This window comes from Zalophus californianus, chromosome 14 (genome assembly GCF_009762305.2).
Source record: "Zalophus californianus isolate mZalCal1 chromosome 14, mZalCal1.pri.v2, whole genome shotgun sequence".
NCBI lineage: Eukaryota > Metazoa > Chordata > Mammalia > Carnivora > Otariidae > Zalophus > Zalophus californianus.
The window spans coordinates 38,042,078-38,063,724 of NC_045608.1; the positions used below are offsets into that span (position 1 = coordinate 38,042,078).

Sequence of the window (21,647 nt, forward strand, 5' to 3'; positions counted from 1 at the left end):
ATGAAGAATAAAAATCATATGATCATAACATATCCAGAAAAAGCATTTGACATAATTCAGCATCCTTTCGTTATAAAAACTCAACAACTTAGGTATAGAAGGAATATAGCTCAACCTAGTAAAGGTCATACATGACAAGTCCACAGTTACGGTGAAAAGTTGAAAGCTTTTCCTCTAAGACGAAAACAAGACAAGGAAGCCCACTCTTGCCCCTTGTGTTCAACAGAGTCCTGTAAGGCCTGCCCAGATAATTAGGCAAGAAAAAAATTGAAAGTCATCTAAATCAGAAATGAAGAAGTAAAATTATCTCTGTTTGCATTTGACATGATCTTATATATGGAAAACGTAAAGACTACACTGAAAAACTGTTTCTATATATTAACAATGAACTATCTGAGAAAGGAATTAAGAAAACGTCATAACAACATCAAAAAGAGTAAGGTATTTAGGGATAAATTTAACCATGGAGGTGAACGATATGTACAATGAAAATGATAAAACACTGATTAAAGAAATTAAAGAAGATATAAATAAATGGAAAGATACCCCAGGTTCATGGATTGGAAGAATTAATATTGTTAGAATATCCATATTGCCCCAAGCTATCTACAAATTCAGTGCAATCCCTATCAAACTTCCAATGTCATTTTTCAAAGAAATAGAAGAAAACAGCCCTAAACCTCACATGGAATCAAAAAAGACCCTGAGTAGCCAAAGCAGTCCTGAGCAAGAATAGCAAAGCTGTAGGCAGTACACTCTTCCTGACTTCAAATTATACTATAATATAATTAAAACATAGTAATCAAAACAGTATGCCACTGGCATAAAAGCAGACACATAGAGTAATGGAACAGAATAGAACCCAGAAATAAACCCACGTATATATGGTCAGCTGATCTTTGACAGGAGTGCCAAGAGTACACAATAGAGAAACGATAGTCTCTTCAATAAATGGCATTGGGAAAATTGTATATCCACATGCAGAATGAAACTGGACTCTTATGCCGTACACAAAAATCAACTCAAAATGAGTTAGAAACTTAAGTGTAAGACCTGAAACTTTAAAACTCCTAGAAGAAAACATAGGTAAAAACTTACTTGACCTTTGTCTTGACAATGATGTGATACTAATAACACAAGCAACAAAAGCAAAAATAAGCAAATGGGATTACACCAAACCAAATAGCTTCTGTGCAGCAAAGGAAACCACAAACGAATGAAAAGACAACTTTCACAGGAGAAAGTATTTGCAAACCATACATATCTGATAAGGGGTTAATATCCAAAATATGTAAGGAATGCATACAACTTAATCACAAAGAAAACATAAATAACCCAATTTAAAAATGAACAAAGGACCTGAATAGACATTTCTCCAGAGAGGACACACAGAAGGCCAACGGGTACATGAAAACATGCTCAACATCACTCATCATCAGAGAAATGCAAATTAAAACTGTAATGAGATATCACCTCACACCGGTAAGGATGACTATAATAAAAATAAAAAGATAACAAGTGTTGGTGAGGATGAGAAATGGGAATCCTTGTACATTGTTGTGGAAATGTAAAATGGTGCAGCCACTATAGGAAATGGTATGGAATTTCCTCAAAAAATTAAAAATAGTCCTACCATATTACCCAGCAATCTCACTTCGGGTGTATATCCAAAGGAATTGAAATCAGAATCAGAGATACGTGCACTCCCTTGTTCGTTACAGCATTATTTGCAATAGCCAGGTTATGGAAACAACCTGAGTGTCCATCAGTGGATGAATGGTTTGAAAAAATGTGACATGTACATACAACAGAAAATTAGTTTGCCATTTACAACATGAATGCACCTGGAGGTCATTCTACTAAGTGAAATAAGCCAGATAAATATGGTATGATATCACTTTTATGTGGAATCTAAAATAGACTCATAAAAGCAGAGAGTAGAATGGTGGATGCTAGAGGTTGGGGGGTGGGGGAGAAGGCGATGTGACAGGTTAAAAGTTACAAAGTTTCAGTTATGCAAGATCGATACTGCAGATCTACTATAAAGCACAGTACCTATAGCTAATACTGTTATGTACACTTAAAATTTTCTAACAGAGTAGATCTTACATTAAATGGTCCTACCACGAAAAATTAAAAAAATACTAAAGGTGGCAGGAGGAGTTTTAAAGGTGATGTGTATATTTATGGCCTTGTTGGTGATGGTTTCACAGGTATATACTTATCCCAAACATCTCATGTTGTATACACTAAATATGTACAGCTTTTTATGTGTCAGTCATAGCTCAATAAAGTTGCTTTAAGCAATGAAGAACCAAATAAAAATTACAGAACTGAAAATGTAGTAACCACAATAAATACGATCATTAGTATTATATTTTGCATCAGAATAGACCTTTTTAAAATTAAAAATTCACGAGCATTTAGTTTGTGCTAGTCATAATACCAGGACCTCGCCTGATTTGTCTCATTTGGTTTTCACAAAAATGCCTATAAGAAAGGTGTCATCACCATTTTTTGATGAAGAAGTGAAAAACAGAGATTGAATAGCTTGCCAAAGGTTCTGGCACTGAAAGCTTTAATTCAGTTTCCTCTGATTCTTAAACCTGTGCTTCTTGGCACTCTACTAAACCAATTACAGTGCTCCATGGGTGTAGTAGTTCTCTTTCAACTTCCTAACTGCCCATTTTAGCAAGTTCATAATATCTAGCATGACTTCGTGGGCTGCATTACCCCCACAGAAATGTGTTTTTAGAAGCAAATTTATTTTGTCCAACCTTTTGAACTCTGAGTTCTGTAGCTGTCAATTTCTTTTAACTCTACTTATGAAACTTTTTAATATTTATACTTTTTGCTTACTATGTGCATTCAATTTTCTAATGCTTTTAATGATAGTTAAGTGATGGTATCAGCTATTTTCTGGGCAAAAACTAGTCAGAATCAGAGAAAATTTACCCATAGTTTGTCTTGAGCAACTTCATTTTATTTTACTTTATTTTTGGGGGGCACCTCCATTTTAAAACCACCTGAATTTGAAGAAAATTAGCCCCAAGACCTTAGAATTTTATATCTATACCAGTTGGTTTTTGCCCATCTCTGTGTTTGAGAATAATATAATAGAAATTGTGTTACATCCTCAGTAGATATTAAACTGTGATGTTTCTTTCTTCCTGGTCTATATTCCAACATGTATCATTTGTACTTGCTCCTTTTTTTTTTCTGTCATTGAGAACATTACTTAGTTTTATTTGGTCAGCAGTAGTGATGAACATCCTGAGTATTTGTGCTTGTTCTTCATCCTCATAGAAGCAAAATCATCAACAATTTAAGTCATGTTAGCTTTGAAAAGTTTCTATAGAAACTATTGGAGGTATTCCATAATTTCAGCAAACTGCCTTTCAGTATTTATCATGTGTTTCAGTGACATTTGGCCAAAATATCAGTATTTTCTTAAGAAAAAACGATGTTTATTTTGCATTCTTACACTGTGCAAGTTTAGACTACCCATGTATTAAAGACTGAGAAGAAGTAGCTTATTTTCATAAAGTCAAATGACAGTGAGAACAAACCTTGTTGAGTCAACTGGGAAAGAGTGTGGGGGGTGGGTAGCAGGGTGGGGGTGCTGCTCTTCATATGTGACCCGTGTGATGTCCAGGCACCTGCCACAGGATGGCTCATGTCTCCTCGGGGCCCAAGGTTGAATCGCAAGGCAGGCAACATTTAATTTTCTAGCTCCTTCCCATTTCCTCACTGACCCCCTTTGTCTGCACCATCCCTGTGGCCTCTCACAGGATCTGATGGAGGTGGTCTTTCTGAGCATCCCTGCTGCCTGTTGTTCTGGGGAGGCAGACCCCACAGACCATCTCTTCCATGAATGCTTCCAAACAGGAGGCCTCCACCCACTCCCACAAGTAATTCTTTGTCTTTTGAAGATAGATGAAGACTTAGAATCTAATCTCCCAGCTCAGATATGATTCTTCTGTGTCGTCTTTTCTAGGTCATAGAAGGAAAAGAGTATGTAGTTGGCTAGTAAAATAATTGAGACTAAAATCTAAAGCACAGTAGGCCTCATTGAGGGGTACGTTAGTTGCATTAGAAAAGAACTGTCTCTAATTGGTGGGCTAGCTGAGGGCATATTCCTAGAGCAGGGCTCATCCTGGGAGCTACTGTCTGTTTCTGGCAACTTTGCTTTTCAGGATCAGGAGAAAGGTTGTCAGCGACTTGACACTCTTCCCGAAATACTGCTGACCTCTGTGTTGTTGGTTTTTATTTGTTTGGGAGTACAGCACGGAAGGGACTATTTCATCTTTGCTATTTTGCTGAAATTTGTCATGCTTCCCAACATTTTCATGTCATGTCACACAGAGAGAGAAAATGATAATCAGTATTTGGGAATGAGAAGGGATTTAGAGCCTGGAGGAGGCTGCTAGAGGCTAGAAGGACTGACCTGGGACTCTGGCTCCCCAGGCCCCTCCTGGCTGCCCTGAGGGTGTAGCTGGACACTGGTTGGGAACCTACCATTACGTAAGTCGTGACAACTCAGCTATAACCTTTTGGCCCAAACTGGCCACCGCCCAGGATTTGACAGAGCATGGCCCATCATTTTCAGCAGAACAGGGTAGTCAAAGAAAAGCAGGAACCAAATTTGCAGCTTGGATATGAGAAGATGAACACACTGTTGATACAAGATGATAATCTAGTAGAACGAGCAGAACCGGATTCCAGGGGGTTTGGTGATCAGTAGTCATCATCTAGACTCAGAATCAGGGCCAGATGGGAGAAACCATGATGCAGGTAGGGATCCCAATTAGAGAGCAAAGCACAATAATAGAGAGTAATTCAGGGTGAGAAGCACATGAAGGACTAGCCGGGTGGTATCTGCAAAGTGGACCCTCGCTCCTGGGTTGGTATTGGGAGGCAGAAATCCTGTCCTGGGAAGGGGCCAAGAAGAAAATGGGAACATAGGGCTTCTGTCCCAGCAGGGCCCCCGAATTCTAGCTGTGGCAGCAGACGAGGCATTTAGAAACAAGGACTAAGTCATATGCCTCTCTAGGAGACCCGGAGGCTGCGAGGCCACCTAGACTCATGAACAACAAGGCATGAGCACAGGTATCAGCACTGGGCACTGCTTCAGGTGTGGACCTTTGAACCCTAGAATGAACGGCTGGGTTTAACAAATTATCTTTGGCCTCAGATCAGGATTGGTCCTGGGGACATGGGCAAACTCACCAACCTGTGCACAAAAGGAAGAAGAAGAATTCAGAGGCAGAGGGCCATCCTGGGCCGGACACAGAAAGCAGCAATTCAGCCTCAGCTGCCAGGTGCTGCTGGGGCCAGCCCTCCCCGGTTGCAGCTCGAAGGCAGTCAGGAGCGCTGCTCTTAAAGAAAAAATATGTATACTGATAAAATTTACATTTACTTCTCTGTTTATCCTCAGATGTTAACATTATGCTTAAATATTCTGAAAAGCAAAACTAGTATTTTTATTTTATTTTATTTAAAGATTTTATTTATTTGTCAGAGAGAGAGAGAGAGAGAGCACAAGCAGGGGGAGTGGGAGAGGGAGAAGCAGGCTCCCCACTGAGCAGGGATCCCGATGTGGGGCCCAATCCCAGAACCCTGGGATCATGACCTGAGCCAAAGGCAGATGCTCAACTGACTGAGCCACCCAGGCATCCCAAAACTAGTGTTTTTAATTGCCATCATTTTTATGTGTCTTTCTGTTTATGAAGAGGACTGCTAGGACCTCAGTTTTAGATCTGTCAGAAAATCTCTTTTAAAACTTGTCTGCAACTGTCTGGTACCTTTTTGCTTTGCTTAGTGTTTACCTTCTGTTCATAGGCCTTGCTGCTGTTGGTGAGCTAGGGGCTGACATTTTTTACCAATTACTTGGTCAAACCATATGCAATTCAGATATTCGACTGTCTTTGTCTTTTAGAAACTGCACTTTCATATGGGTGAACTGACTAGTTCCTGCTGTCTCTTCCTTCTTTTCCTGCACACAGCAAACACTCCCTTCATTTAGGAGGGCGGGGGAGATAGTCTGCTCAAAGGACCCATGTCTTCCACACAACACTGCTGCTCAGTGCTTCCCCCTCAGCCTGCAGTTTCTACACCTCCTGTCTTGGCCCTAATGAGCTGAAATTTGATTGTACTACTTTATCATCAGTCAGAAGCTGACATTTTACCTTGACCGACAGAGCTTTAGGCCATAGAAATTTCAGTTTATGTCAACAGTTTTCTAAAGAGACTGTATCTTCAGAACCTCCTTTCCCCAGTATTTAGCTAAGCCGAAAGTAAGATTTAAAAAGTTTTATCATGGGGCACCTGGGTGGCTCAGTTGATCTCAGGGTCCTGGGATCAAGTCCTGCATTGAGCTCCCTGCTCAGCTTCTCCCTCTCCTTCTGCCCCTCCCCCCTCTCTGTCTCACTCTCCCTCTCAATTAAATAAATAAAATCTTTCAAAAAAAGAGGAAGATTTTTAAAAAAATAAAATAAAAAGTTTTATCACATCTAGGACAACCAACTCAGTGGATTTTTTCCTATGTGTTTAGGTTTATGTGGATTTCTGCACATGCATGCTGTTACACATGCACGCACATGCACATGAGTAGGGTCTACATTTGCAGAAAGGCAGGCCAAAGTTGGGGATGCCATCTCTTTAACATAACTGTGTTCTCTGCACAGAGCACAGGTTAGTACGGTGTTGCTATACGGAAATGTGTTCACAGCGCGACAGCACAGGTTGAAAGGGGCGCAGACTACTATACCTGAGATATTAATATCCCCTCTTCTTTTGTACTTCCATCTCCCAACATTATCTTCTTTCGAGTTCTTCACCAAGGTATGCCACATCTGTTTTTGTCATTTAGTATATTCTTTTACACTTCACACTTCATTCTGAGCTGTGTAACCTGGAGATGCGTTCTCACCGGGCTTGCCTTGTGGAATCAGGAGGTGCTCCACTCTAGCGATGCTTGGGGTGTTCCATTTCTCACTGCTGGAGACACAGAGGGGCTAGAATGGAATGAAGAAGTAATAAACAAGTGACTGAATGACTAGAGGGACTGATTGATGAATGAAGGTTGAGGGAACCCAAATTTCTCTCCGCTGAAGCAAGTCTTGAACAAGAGGGTCTGTGGCAGCCGTCTACAGTGCTGGACAAATAAGGCTTGGGAAGAGAGCATCAGTGCCATGCAACACAAATCATGTTGGGGGGAATGATATGAAATAAAGAAAATTCATGACTGTAACAAATCATTTAAAAGTCTCAATTTGACAGTATGTTAGATGGCTAGCAAAGTTTTTCTGAGTAATAGTATCTTAATGAAAACTCAGTTGTGCTTGAAATAAACATTTCCCAGTTTCCCTTAGGATAGCCTTATGCCTTTCAACTTTTATCTGCAGAAAGTTCTTTCTTAAAATTCCCTTAGATCTCGTATGCTGCAGCTTAAACAGATCACTCCTGCTGCATTGTTATTGGAAACAGTACTTGATCACATCTTTGCCTCTCACACAGGACCTAGCATATGCTGACAGATTTCCCCTAGCCATTAGCCACAGCAAACATACTGCTCTACCCTGTAAACACCTGCCTCGGCTTCTCATCGCACAAGAGTTATACCACACTTCTCTCATGTTTCTTCTCTTGATGATGTTAAAAACCTTTTCCCCCTTCTACCCACCTGATTGGTTGGTGCTAGTTAATTAAGTGATCTATTTTGAGGCTTCTCAAGAAAGCGCCAAGCAACTTCGGGATAGTTGCTTATCCTGTGTGTGACTGTTTTCTTACCCACACAATAAATATATTAATACCATCTTTGGGTATTTAGTAATAAATATTAGAAATAATATAGGTAAAAAGCCTTGAATTTTAATGGGCCTATAGTACACACTCAGTAGAGGTAGCTTTTTTGTTCTTATTGTAAATTATATTTATTTATAAATATGTCTTAACTCCTTCACTGGGTTTATAGTCTCTCAAATGCCTATGATGTAGCAGATGCTCAGTTAATGGATTATTGAATCAATAACTGAATAAGTATTACAAGTTGCAGAACATGCATGTAGAGAGGACTCTTTTGTCTGTAGCAAAGGCTGCTGATCATCCCTATTGCCTGTTCAGATTCACTCTGGCTTGTTGGGGCAGGCTGGTGTCATCCAGAAGATCAATTCTAGGTATAGGTTGGTACTAAAGGCCTTCTGGGGTTAGATTGTTTATGGGCTCTTCCTGGAAAACTCCATCTACTTGAAAATAGAGGAAAAACTGCATTGGTCCCTGATTTTATCATGCCATTAACATAACAAAAGAAAATGTTCATGCATCCAAAAGAATTTATGTGTCATACATCAGCAAATGTACAGTAAATTGGAAGCAAATTCCTCAAGAAGACCAGACTGCCTAGATATTGATGCATTTGACTATACGCTTCCCTAGATGGAGATTATAATAGCACTAAGATAATAGTAGCAACTGCCATGTTGGGATGTGTGTGTGTGTGTGTGTGTGTGTGTGTGTGTGTGTGTGTGTGTGTGTGTGTGTGTTAGGATCGGGTCTGATTTTCCCATTTAACTGGAGAGAAAGAGAAGCTTGAGTATGAAATGCCTCCCCCCGGAGTTGCCTGCAGGTGACCTGTCACCCCTGGGCTTTTCCTGATAGTGACTGCCTTACTCCTAAGCAGCGCAAGTCTGGGGCTTCTTTGGAGACAGGGATGTGGGCACAGAAATCTGACGAAGACTACCAAATAGTCTGTAGAAAGAATCAGATCATGGGTCCTGGTAGATCCTTGCTAGTTAGGCTCCAAACAACATCCCAAGACTGGGGACTCAGCCTTCACTGTGGTCTCTCCTTTTTCATCTCAGGTGTTCCTTCACATTCCAACACAACACTTCTTAGTAGGTTTCAGGAGGATTAAGCAGAAATACAGATACAGTATTTCTGGATACATGAATGTTAAGAAAGAAAAGCATAATATTCTCTGATACTGGTGAATCGTTTTCATGACCCATAGTATTTTGTGATGTAGGTGGTCAAATCAGGGCATAAATATCAGAGGATACAAACTTTGAATCAAGTGTTTATATAACATTTCCATTGCTGTACCTGAAGCACATCATTACGTTATTCTTAGATGTTTAAGTTTTCAAAATTGTAAAAACTGTATGTGCTGATGACTCTACCTGTCATACTCTGCTGACCAGTGTCTGTGGTCTGGAATTTATTCAAAGGGCAAGATGAAAAGAAGCTTATTAGGGTGTACTCAGTGAAAGAAGGTCTCCCTTCAGTTCTTAAAATCTGGATGTAAGTCTGGCTCAGTGACAGTGGGTTCCTGATTTATGGCTATAGACTGACAACTGTGTGCTCATTTTTCTACAAACCAGTGCTTTTGGCTGCCCGTATTCAGACATGAACTTGAAAAAGGAGGCAACTCTTCACGATCGTCTGAGAGAACAAACACAGGCAAATTTGGAATCCGACTCTTCACATTCGAAATCGAAGAACCTCTGCAGTTTGAACTTCAGCGGAAAACATGAAAAGGTGAACAGTCAGCCCAGGTAAGGACCTTTTTGAAAATGTAAACGAGAAAGTAAACCATGTAGAATAGTAAAAGAACAACATTTTTAATAATAATACATAGTTCCTTATATTTCTTTGAAATAGTTTTGTTTGGTTTTGTATATTATTACATTCACTGGCTCATGGAATTCATGTAAGGCTTGATGTTCATTTAAAAACCACTTTTTATGTCTTCGTTCTCAAAAATTTGGAGTCATTTCTTTCTAAATGTACATATTACATGTGAGTGATAAGAAAGTGCATCTCATTTTTAAAATTCCCTAAGATTCCCTTTTGCCTTGAAAACATCTTTAGCCAGAGATGGGCTCTCTTGGACATGGAGTGTTTGCATCAGTCGGTCCTGCCAGGGTTTCCTGTCCTGCCTGCTGTCTGTCTTGTTCTTGTTAGTCCAGATGCACCTCCCATACGATTGCATGGATTCATTGGTAACACATTATCCTTTTGTTCTTAAATGCGAACTTACCCTTGAAACATCAATTTCCCATTTTCATGTACATGTTACCATTTTCTAGGGAGCTGCAAATGCAACCTTATTTGATATGTTTTAACCTATGCCAGGAATTGTAAACAAAAAAAATCTGACACTCAGTAAGTAATTGGAGACCAGACAGACAAGGAGCCAAGAAAGGCTGGTCAGAGAAGCAAGGAGTGAGTATGTCTCAGACCCCACTGTAGGCAGAAGGCACTCCTGTTCAAGCCCTTGAGAGACAGTAGACCCTCCCTGTGTGACCTTTGAAGGAGTGGCTACTTGAGGGGGGCTGTTGTTTCTCCCCATCCTCCAGAGCCTTGCTCTGTTCATTCAGCACCATATGGAAGGAAGAGGCGTGCGCCTCTCATCATGCGGGAGACCCAGCTCCCGCTGGAACAACTTTCTGCCCATTTATGCCTTCAGTCCCAGCGAGGCTGCTATCTCCCTCCCAAGGAGACACCTGTCCATCGGGAGAGTTTGGTGCAAAGGGTGGATTTTGTTCTTTTTCAAGCAAATGTTGGTATAACGTATTTGGGTGACGTTTCCTTCTTGTTGAGCAGCTGATTTTGGTTTTGATCTCTCCGTACAGCACTATGCAGATTAGCTCTACTTTACTGCACCGTTTATTTCCTATGGATACGCACGTCTATTTTTGTAGCTGTATCTTGCATTTATTATTATTTATTATACACCCAGTTCTCTTGTTGAAACTTCACAGGGTCTCGCTGTTCTTTACTGCTTTTTCCCACCCACACTCTTTACGAGTCTAAGTAGTTGAGGGGCTCCGGTGTCCTTTCCATGTCCCAGTGGAGGGAGAATTTTTTTCTTTGCTTTTTTGAAAACTGTTTTTCAAGGAATGGTATTTATTTATCCCAGAATTATTGGGACCAGTACATCCTTTTGCTCATATTCTTTTTTGTTCTGTTACCTTTTTATTTTCCAAATAAAAACTTAGTTTCTCTTGTAAACATTTTAGATGTTCATCTTCAATGTCAAAAGTTGGGGAGACGAAACAGATCTTTGAACCGCTTTTAAAAAAAAACTGTTAAACTGCCACATTCTCTGAGGCTAGCTAAGGCTTTCTTTTCAGCAAACACAGATATATGGCCTCTCCTCTCTTGAACTCCTCTTAGGAACTTAACTCTTTTCAATATATTATTATATGCTTTACTATTTTGAAGGGGATTTACACTGAAATAGACCAGACAAGCATAATTGCTACACATAGAAAGAAGAAGTAGAGAATGTTAGTTGATAACCAAGCAGAAAAATCACACATGACCCTATCCCGTGGAATCCTATTTCATGTATGCCCAGTGCTGTATAAGGAACTGGGCGATGGGAGGGGAGTCATACTGTTCACATCTTGAATTCTTAAGCCTTCTTTTGTTTTCCAGTCTCAAGACCAAAGCCCTCCTTGCACTCCAGTCCCAGCCCACTTTTTTTAGTTTAAAATAAATTTTTTTAATTTAACCAGCCCTCATGACAATGTTTGCTTGGTATTGGCTGGAGTGCCCGCTTTGATTCTACCCCCATCTCTGTGACATCCTGCTCATGGTCTAGAATTCCAGGGTGGTGGAAAAAAAAAAAAGCCAGGAAATCATCAAGGAATCATAAGTAAGGCTGATTATGAGCAGAGAAAATATATTTTAATTCTCTTTACAGTTTACTTGTAGTGGTTTCCTGGGGCTGACTTTTCCCTAACTTAAATCTTTACTCTTAAAAATCACAAGGTAGCAGATATAGGTGGAGACTATTTAAATTCCATCTCTTTCTTCTACCTGTTGAGAATGATTTTTACCTGGCTCATGTCCAAGGATAGGCATGGGGGTTAAATTAGAGAAAATTAGAGTTACAGTTTCCATCCCTCCTCCCATCCATCCAGCCAGCCATTCACCAATCCATCACTGAGCTCTGAACAGGCCTTCTGTAATTGCTTATACCAGCAACACTTGTCACCTTAGAATATCCAGACTTCTGACAATTCAAGTGCAAAATGTAAAATTAACTCTTGACATTCTTCTCAAATGAATTAGATGCTGCCCAGAAATTTAAGGAATTTTGTCTTTTCCCTAACTGCATCCCAGTTTTGTGATTACTTTTAAAATTATCTTTGTTTTCATATTAATCTTGGTAGAGGGGATTATTATTAGTAAATATCTGATTATGTTCACATTTTCTGAATAGAGGGTCAAGTTTTAAAGTTGAGTAGACTATATACTACTAGATGTTTACAAGATTCTCATTCATAACAGTAATACCCCATGTTAACACAACTTTGAAGAGCCAGTCTCACAGAAGGTCATCATTTCTGACAGACTGTCATTTTCCCTTTATGCTAATAGAGTGGAGTAGTATTACATTCCTGGTGCCTTATGTACAGGCAAATGACCTTATACCTGAGTTTCTTTCATTTAGGTGTGTACTCTAGGGGATATTTTTAATTTGACAGTTTATAGTTTGCACATACATTATCTTTGGAGCTTCCCATAGTCTTATGATTTAGGCAAAACAGATATTATTGTCAGCATAGTATTGTCATTAATAAGTGAGGAAGTAGAGATCCTTAGTAGTAACTGATTTGGGACCCAAATATAGGTGTTCTGATTCCATCCAGCATATTCCTGTTTCAGTAAACTAATAAAAGTAACACTAGAAGTATCAGTAATAATAACTATCTAATATTAATATCACACACTTACATTGGGCCACAAAGCACTGTGCTGAACAGTCTGTATATATCACTGTGTTAATTTCATTTTATCCTCACAACAACCTTATGTGTGGTAAGTATTCTTATTCTGAGTTTATCATGTAGACACCTGCAGGTTCAGAGACGTTGGGCAGAGTTTGCAGGATCACACAATTAGTAGGAAAGTTAGGAACTGGGTCTAGAACCGCCTGATTCCAAATCTTATACACGTTTCCACTACGTTAGACTAGCAAAGGAATGTCAGCTTAATGTTTGAAGGGTCTGGCTGAATTTTTTCTAGATGACTTTCTACTGTGTCTGTGATTCTCAGGGTCATCTTGTGATGCATTTATTTCTTGTTTTGTGAAAATAGAACTATTTGGAGAGGAAGAATCTTACCATGATTTCCCAAAACCATTTATTTTTATTTATACTATATGTTATACAAAATCTTCTTTCTTGAACACATTTTATTTTAATAGATTAAAGGTCTCTCTCTGCAACATGGGAGTAAAATTATACTCATTAAAACAATTTCATCATAAAGAAATTACTTTGAAATGCAACTGTCCCCTCCCTCCATATTATTTGTTAGCCAGCTTCCCTGGGTCTGAGTGGAGCATTTTTTTCAGGCATTTGCAGCCTCACCCAAGTATTCTTTAATATCTTCTTTTGCTTCCCCAAAGCAGTGTTTAACATATTCTAATTCACACAATTGGTAGAACACCATTGTTAATATTCAGTCATATTCATACTCATTCATTGCTGTTAAGAAAATCTAAGAGGGATATCTTGGTGACTCAGTCGGTTAAGCATCTGACTTTTGATTTTTGGCTTGGGTCATGATCTCAGGGTCATGAGATTGAGCCCCACATTAGGCTCTGTGCTGCTGAGCATGAAGCCTGCTTAAGATTCTCTCTCTTCCTCTGCTCCTCCCCCACACTCTCTCTCTTTCTCTCAAAAAAGAAAAAAAGAAAATTTAAGAAAATGCCTAGTAAATCTCATTTTCCCCCTAATGCCTTCCATATTATAAATTTTATGCACTTCCCTAAGGCCTATACTGATAATAAAAATGGCTGAGGAAGCTATGGTAATCGGAGGGAATGGTGTGTAGTGGGAATAGTTCCCTAATGATCCTCATAATAAATTGTGCTGCCACGAGCCAGCTAGTTTATTTCCACTACTCAAATTAGCTGCACCATAAATACCCGCTATGGGGTCCATTCTCAGAATTAAAACAGTGTTAGTTGGTTGTTTCCCGTATTAGTCTTCCAAGTCATTACCTAGGTTTTCCTTAATCCATCAGTGTTTTTTCTCATAACTTCCCACATAAATTCTCTACTTGGGGAGATAAAGCCTACTCAGTGTCCCACTCACTCCCTATGATCACCCACAATACTGTTTTTATTCCTGGGCTGGTGCCTTTGTTCCCATTCCTCCTACCTTATCTACTCCCACCTGCATCTTCTCCCTTCTCAAAGGCTCAGCTGTACCTTAAAGTTTTCTCTACAGCAGTTCCAGCCCATATGAGCTTCTTGAGTTCAGAGACCACATCGTACACATTTCTGTATTTCTGATACCTAGTATAATGCCTGATACTCAGTAAGCACTCAACAAGTTAAATAGATTTTGAGCAGCCGCTCTGTGCCAAGAACTTGGTAGGTCCAGGGATATGGATACAATAAGAGATAGCCCCATTCCTTGTTCTTAGCACTCCTTTGTGCTTTGGTCTATACCACACATCAATAGCTTGTGTGTCTGTGTCTACATGTGCCTTCTTAGTGCTTACGTTGTATGTGTGCCTTATTTTCTCATAAGAACGGGAGGCTGCTAAAGGGTATGAGCCAGTTTTCATTATGCTTTTGTTTTTTTCCTCATTCCTGGTCACATTATAATAGGTTCTTAGTAAACCTAAGTTCATTGGTTCAGGTATCTTCATTAGTTTGTGTCTTAGAGACTCAATTTCCTTACCTGTGAAATGAATATAAAGTATGAGGCTTAGATCTTGAATACATGTATATAGAAAGTATGACTGAGCCTGGCACATAATAGAGACTATTGATACCTTTTTCCATTTTTATAAAAATTGTTGATTTTAAAGTCTTGCAACTGGGCCAGTTCTAGTTGTGTATGTACAACACTTCTTTGCACCAAAAATAGAAATTTAGACCTTTATTTATTTAGTCTGAGCTATTCCTCTGCATCTGAAACTCAATTACACCCCTTAATCATGTGAGCAGTGGTCAAACATCAGAATTTTTCCTGGACACCCAGGAAACCTTCTGTAGAGGTTGTGGCTGGACAGGAAACCCACCACCATCCAGACAAACTCCCTCCTTTTCCGCACCTCCAGGCACACTCTGAAGGACCTCTAGTGGAATATGACAATCCTGGGGCTTTGCAGTGGGAAGGGACTCAAAGATTGTCTAGCCCTCCTTCTTCCCCACAGAAAAATAAGGATATCAGAGCCAAAGAATTGAGTTCCCTATTGACACTGTCATGAATGGCCACTTGGAGCCCTCTGACTCCTGCGTCATTGCTCTGCTCACTATTCCATACCTCTTCTTCCTCTAGAATTAAGATTAGGTCAGAATAGAACTGGTTTATGGTATGAATACCTGAATGACACTTAACATTGCAGAATTGAGATCCTGATGGTAGCCGCATCCTGAAATAGGACATATTCAATCATTCATTCATCCATTCAACATTTATCCTTTGAACAAATACTTAGAAAAGTAGTATTCCAAACTCTAGTGATATAGCTAGAACAAAGCAGACTAAAATCTTTGACTTCAGTAAGCTCTCACTTGGTGGTAAGAAAATGGCCCAAGCTAGTGAAGTGGCGGGATGAGGTCTTAAACTCAGTCAGGCAGGAAGACTTGGCAGGAGGCGTGTTGATTCCCTCATTGCATCAACATTTATTCATTCAGCAAATACATGTGGAGCTTCTACTGTGGCCAGGTGATGTGGTAGGTGCTAAGGATATGGCGGTGAACACAACTGCCCCAGCCCTGCAGGGAGCATATTGTCAGGTAGAGGAGATGGAGGAGAGCAAACAAATGTAAACTGTCAGTGAGGAGAAAATGGCAGACTGTGGCTAAGTGCCATGGAAGAAGTAACAAGGGAGTGAATGGGCAACACTTACAATGTTTCCAGCAATTACCTGTCTTAACCTCCTCGAGACCATAAGCAGATCCATGCCATTAGGTAAAAAAGGCGGGGTGGTTCTGTTGAACATTTTGCAAATTGAAAATGAAGTGAGTTGTGTCAAGATCAGCTCAGGACTGTAGACAATAACAGTGCTGGGGTAAAAGGACTTGGCACCTCCATTATAGTCTGGTGGTTTGTAAACAAATTTACACTTCTGCTGAAATGTTATAAAATACTCAATGTATGCCTTAAAAAGATCTTTAAAAATATTTCTCTGAGCTGGTTCTCACAAGGCATTTTATAATTTATTGTGGATCTCTGGATTTCTGGAATCCTGCCTTGGCCCAGGCTCTTAGTAATTAAATGCTGCAGAACAGTGTGTGCTAAAATGTCCACGATTCCATGCATAAAGGAATATTGGTGTTCCTGTACACCAGAAAAACAAAATTTTGTTGCCCAAGCACCAGTGGGCATTTTTTCTCATCTACATCCTTGATCTGGCTTTAAAACAATTATTTTCCATTCATTGCAAATAGTAAAATTGGGACATTTAACATGATTTTTTCTCATAACTAAGGCAATTCTTGTGTACTATAGGAAAATTAGAAAATATAGATTAGTAAAAAGAAAAAAATTAAAAATTAAAGAAATTAATAATACCCAGACTTTTTCTGGTCAAATAAACTAACTTAAAGGCTTGTAAAAATATGATAAAATTCCCACTGCAATAAATCAGGTAATAGAGAAGTTTTTAAAACATAATTTCTCACTCCCCACTCCTCAACTCTGATGTGCATCCTGAGGTTACTTGTGTGAATAATAATGTTCTCTTTTACACTTTTTCTGTGTTTATGTATACATATGGATATTTAGATATACACTCATTCTTTTAAAAAATACTACAGTAATTTTGTGGTAATGTTTCTTTCAAGGTTGGCATGTATCACTCTGGATAGATTAGGATACAATCATGTTGACTGTAGGGGAAAGAGGCTGCATTCCTGACAGGTTAACATGTCAGCAAAATTTAAAGGACCCTGACATTAAATGCTGAAGCTTTAATAAAATGCACACATATTTTTATGCCAAGTTTATAATGGCGCTCTGAACAAGGCACCTGTAAAGAAGTCAGCATTTGTGGCTAGAAGAAACATAATCTGGTCTTGGACTTTTATTTTTATATGGAAAACTTGTAAAGACTTACACAACTAAGTCTACTCACAAAGAAAAAACAAATTTCCCTTATCTCTTATGGACTGCCATGTAAAACCATTGTTTGCTGGTTTAAAGTCTGACAATAAGAGATATTAGCTTAAAAATGTGTTTTATTTATTTAACAATATGTCATGGGTAATTTTCCGTATTAGCACAAATGGATCCAATGCATTGTTTTAAATAACTATATCATTTATCATAGAATGGACATACCTTAACTTATTCAACTAACTCTCTTATTAACAGATATTCAGGTTGTTTCCAGTATTTTTCCTCTTTAAATAATGCTGCAATAAACATTTCCATATGTATGTCATTTATTGATGGTTTATAATGCAATATTTTTAAAAGTTGAATTACATTTTATTTACAAACTAAATATACTGTATGAATCTGTCCTTAGATATATAGTCTTAGAGGTTGGACTTATTTTGGTCCAAAATAATGATATTTGGACTTATTTTGCTTTACTATCACTAAATTCACACATACAAACACACATACACACAAGTGTACACACACACACAGAATACATACATACGTGTGCAGAAAGCCTTTGCAGTCCTCATAATGTATCCCCAGCCTGCACACCACACCACACCTGGTATGCACTCTTCCGCCTGCCGACCTGCCACCTGCCAGTGTTTCTGCAATGTCCCCCTTGATGCTTCCCTTAGTAAAACTTGCTTTGAGGCCTAGACAAACTCCTCTCCTCCTGAAAGCTTTTTCTGATCTCACTGACATTTTAAGCAGAAAGTCCCCTCCCACCTTTAGATCCCAAAGCACTTTCTCATCTCTTCATGTAGCCTTTTCTTCCTCTGCTTTGTGTGAAAGTTGGCACTGCACACATCTGTATCCTCTGGTAGATTCTGAGTCTTTCGGTGGTGGATACCATTTTGGCTGACTGTAATACCTGCAGGTAGGAAAAGCTTAAGGAAATACTGATTGGACCTGGGCAATTTGTCTAAAAAAATAAAAAGCATTCAGAGCTCAATATTTGCCTTTGAAGCCCTATTCTAAGTGATAACTAACTACAGTTATTAAGGCAATTTTGAGAAAAGGTAGTATGTAAAACCATCACATGTCATACATATATTTTTGGCCTTAGGAACATTTTCCTTTACTGCTGGAACAGGAGTCAGCAACCTTTTTTTCTAGAGGACCAGATAGTAAATATTTTAGGCTTTGCCAGCCTTAAGATCTCTACTATAGTTCCTCAGCTTGACCACTGTAGTGTGAAAGCAGCCGTGGACTATAAGTAATGAATGAGCATGGCTGTATTCTACTACAGTTTAATTCACAGAAGCAGGCAACGGGAAGGATTTGACTCATGGGCTGACATTTGCAACTCCTGTTCTAGAAGGAGTTTAACTACATTTAGACTAACCTGACTTAACTCCAAATTCTCATTTTTTTTTCACTTTGGCTCTTCAGCTTATTGTGTGACTTATTTAGCCTCTTTATACTTTTCAACACATCGATATAAGATTAATATTACCTCCTTCATGTTAGGCATCTAGTTCAGGGCCTAGCATTTACCAAGCCCAGAAAGAGTAGCCACTAACTTGCCATTTTAAATGTAGCAGAAGCATAGAAGGGGGGTCAGAGAGCATGCAGCCCCTTTTGTCAACGGGAAGTAACAAAACCCAAAGGTCAAGGCACGTGGAAAACCAATGTGGATAGCAGAGACTCTTGATGACAGCGGCCGGTCTCCGCAACAGAAGCAGTAATTCTCTTAAGTCATGCACTCCTGTGTGGGGTGAGTCAGGGGTACACAGGCACACGGGTAGCCTGACACTTGGGGCTGCACCAGCAATCGCATTAGCAAAGGAACTTGAAGATTGTTTGGAAAGCCTGGAACTATGATGAAAAGTATGGGCAAGGCTTCAAGCGGAATTACTGGTGAAAGAATAATGCCTGAAGATTTCAGTGGTATTACCTTTTTAGCTAAAATACAAACAATCTTTGGCACATGACTGGCCTAATCATCACCAAACATTGCTGCTCCCTGTATGCAGTAGACTCTTTGCCAGATGCAACACTTCAGTCACTGTCTTCTCTGCCAGCAAGAGGAAGTCCAACACGTGAGAACAGCACGCAAGGCTCTCCACGACTCGGCTCTGGCTTGTTCTTTTAGCCTCACCTCCAGTCCTCCTTCCCCTGCAGTGCAGGTGCTTCAGCCCAGGAGGTTGATTACCTTCCCTGTGTCTGCCGAACACCCTCCCTCTCATTGTGCCTATGCCCTGTCTGCCGTGGTTCTTGCTTTTCCCCCACCTTAATTTTCTAGAACTTTCTAGTCCTGCATATCTCCCTTCTTTTAGGACCAGACCCAGTTGCATCCTCCACAGAGTTCCCCACTAGCCTAGCTCCAGACCATCTCTCCCTCCAGCTGCCAGGAGCATTATTGACTCTCCCTTTCTTTTGCTGTGCCAGTGACATCTCCTTCTTGATGCCTTCTGTGAGTGCTCAGCAAACATTGGACAATGATGCTCAGAGTAGGGGAAACCTGGATTTGGAGTCTGCAGACTGGAGTTTGTGTCCTGGCTTCACCATTGACTCACTGTGTGCCCAAGATGGGCAAGTGATTTAATATCTCTGAGCCTCTGTGTCTTTATTTATATCACGGGTCCTATGCCTCTACCTTATAGAGTTTTTGTGAGAATGAAATGAGGGTGAACAAAGTGAGGAGTCCAGAAGTCCTTAGAAGGTACGTGTCTCACTCAGGAAATGTTACTGAGCCTGAACTGATTACAGGGTGACCCTAGTGATGTAAGCATTTTGAAAGCAAGACTGTACTGAAATATGTCTGTGGTTAATGGCAGTGCCTGGAATTTTATTTTAAAGCTACTCAGTAAATTTATTTGATTTATTTTTAAATTGCTTTTTAAAATCCCCATCAAAGTTATATAAGGCATACTAGCGTCTATTTTTCAAATTTTTAAGATAGAATCAAGATCTTCATCAGGATCTATTGTAGAGGTTTGCTTTAAGATGGTTTGAAAATCAACTCAGTTTCATCAAATTTGTAAAGTTTTTGGGAATATACCCAAACACTTATTTGCAAAAATATATAAGCAGACTAAAATTGTTCTTTTTTCCATCTTCTTTGCAAAATGATGACACCATGCTATTGAGTGCACATGTTGTGCCTCTGGCATTCCACATTGACCAGCTCTCTCTACCAGCTGCTCACTGCTTAAATCCAAGCCCTCTTTCTATTGCTAATATTCTTTCCTACAAGGACGTAAACAAATCCTGATGATCTGTATATATCCAGAGTATAATGAAAATTAAGCATATTGAATTAATGAAAATATTCCTCACATTTTTATGCACGTCCGTGCTGAATAAAAGTTTGTAAACTATTTTATAGTACAGTTTCACTAACTGTTCAGAACAAACCCTGTAAAGCAAGTCCAGCTTCCTTTTGCATTTTGGGAAGTTGAGACCTATATATAGAGTTTAGAAATGAGCTCTGGGATACAAGCCTAGAGCCTGGATGCAGGTTTTCTCTGCTGAGGGTGCTGGTCTCCACACTACACTTCAGCTTCGCTACCCCGGGCTAGGATGTTCCATAGTAGCTATGTAGGGCTTTCTTTTAAGGTCCAAGGTGGGATTTCAAAAGAAATTCTTTCTCCATTTCTTGCATTTTTTATTAAAAGATGTCTAATGAGGGGTCCCTGGGTGGCTCAGTCGGTTAAGTGTCTGCCTTCAGCTCAGGTCATGATCCCAGGGTCCTGGGATGGAGTCCCACAGGATCGAGCCTGCTTCTCTCCCTCCCACTGCTGCTCCCCCTGCTTTTACTCTCTCTCTCTCTGCCAAATAAATAAATAAAATCTTTAAAAAATGTCTAATGGTAAAAAATATATATATATCTAACTGATAGAATATGTTTTTACCATGACATATAGAATTTATAGATAAAATGACTTCCAATTATATATACGTCATTTAGGTTCCTGTGTAAGGTTTTGGTGACTGAATCGGGATCCTCATCTAAAACAGATATTGAAACAGACTTGAAAGTTTGTCAGTGAGGATAAGAGGAGAGGGCTGCTGTACAAGTGCAATAGGAACATGCGTTTGCAAAGCAAGCTATTATAATTTTCATGAAAATCGTAAATATATATGGATAAATTAATCAACTATCTCAAGGTCTCTCTACTTAAAATTAATTACTAGGTAATTAGCAACACTGGAAAAGTTTCATTTTAGAAACTTCCATATTCATTACAAACCATGAGCCTCAAGTTTTAGTAAAGTTGCATGATGGAAGAGTTATAAAATTGGTCCTTACTGCATACAGGAGCATTTTAAAAGTTAATTAATTCTCTGACATTCAACTGTGTAACTAAATTACTTTATATAGTTGTTTAAGCACAATGTCTATAATCTTTTGATTAAACTAAGAACTAAAATCATCATTAGCAATTACTATTTACCCACTTACTACCATACCGTCCCTTATCATCCCTGATAGCTCCTCCTCAGAACCTGAAGAGATTATTCCCCAGAGAGTTCTAGAAACTTTCTACTGTAAGA

At 39.3% G+C, this 21,647-nt stretch overlaps 1 protein-coding gene across 6 annotated transcripts in view; it reads left to right on the top strand.

Moving 5' to 3' along the window:
- L3MBTL4 (L3MBTL histone methyl-lysine binding protein 4) overlaps positions 1–21,647 on the top strand; it is a 501,743-nt gene that overhangs the window by 354,218 nt on the left and 125,878 nt on the right. For all 6 annotated transcript variants that reach the window (XM_027577144.1, XM_027577148.1, XM_027577147.2 and 3 more), the window contains exon 15: positions 9,381–9,554. In XM_027577144.1, the coding sequence (XP_027432945.1) occupies positions 9,381–9,554 (174 nt within the window). The remainder of the gene's footprint in view (positions 1–9,380; positions 9,555–21,647) is intronic.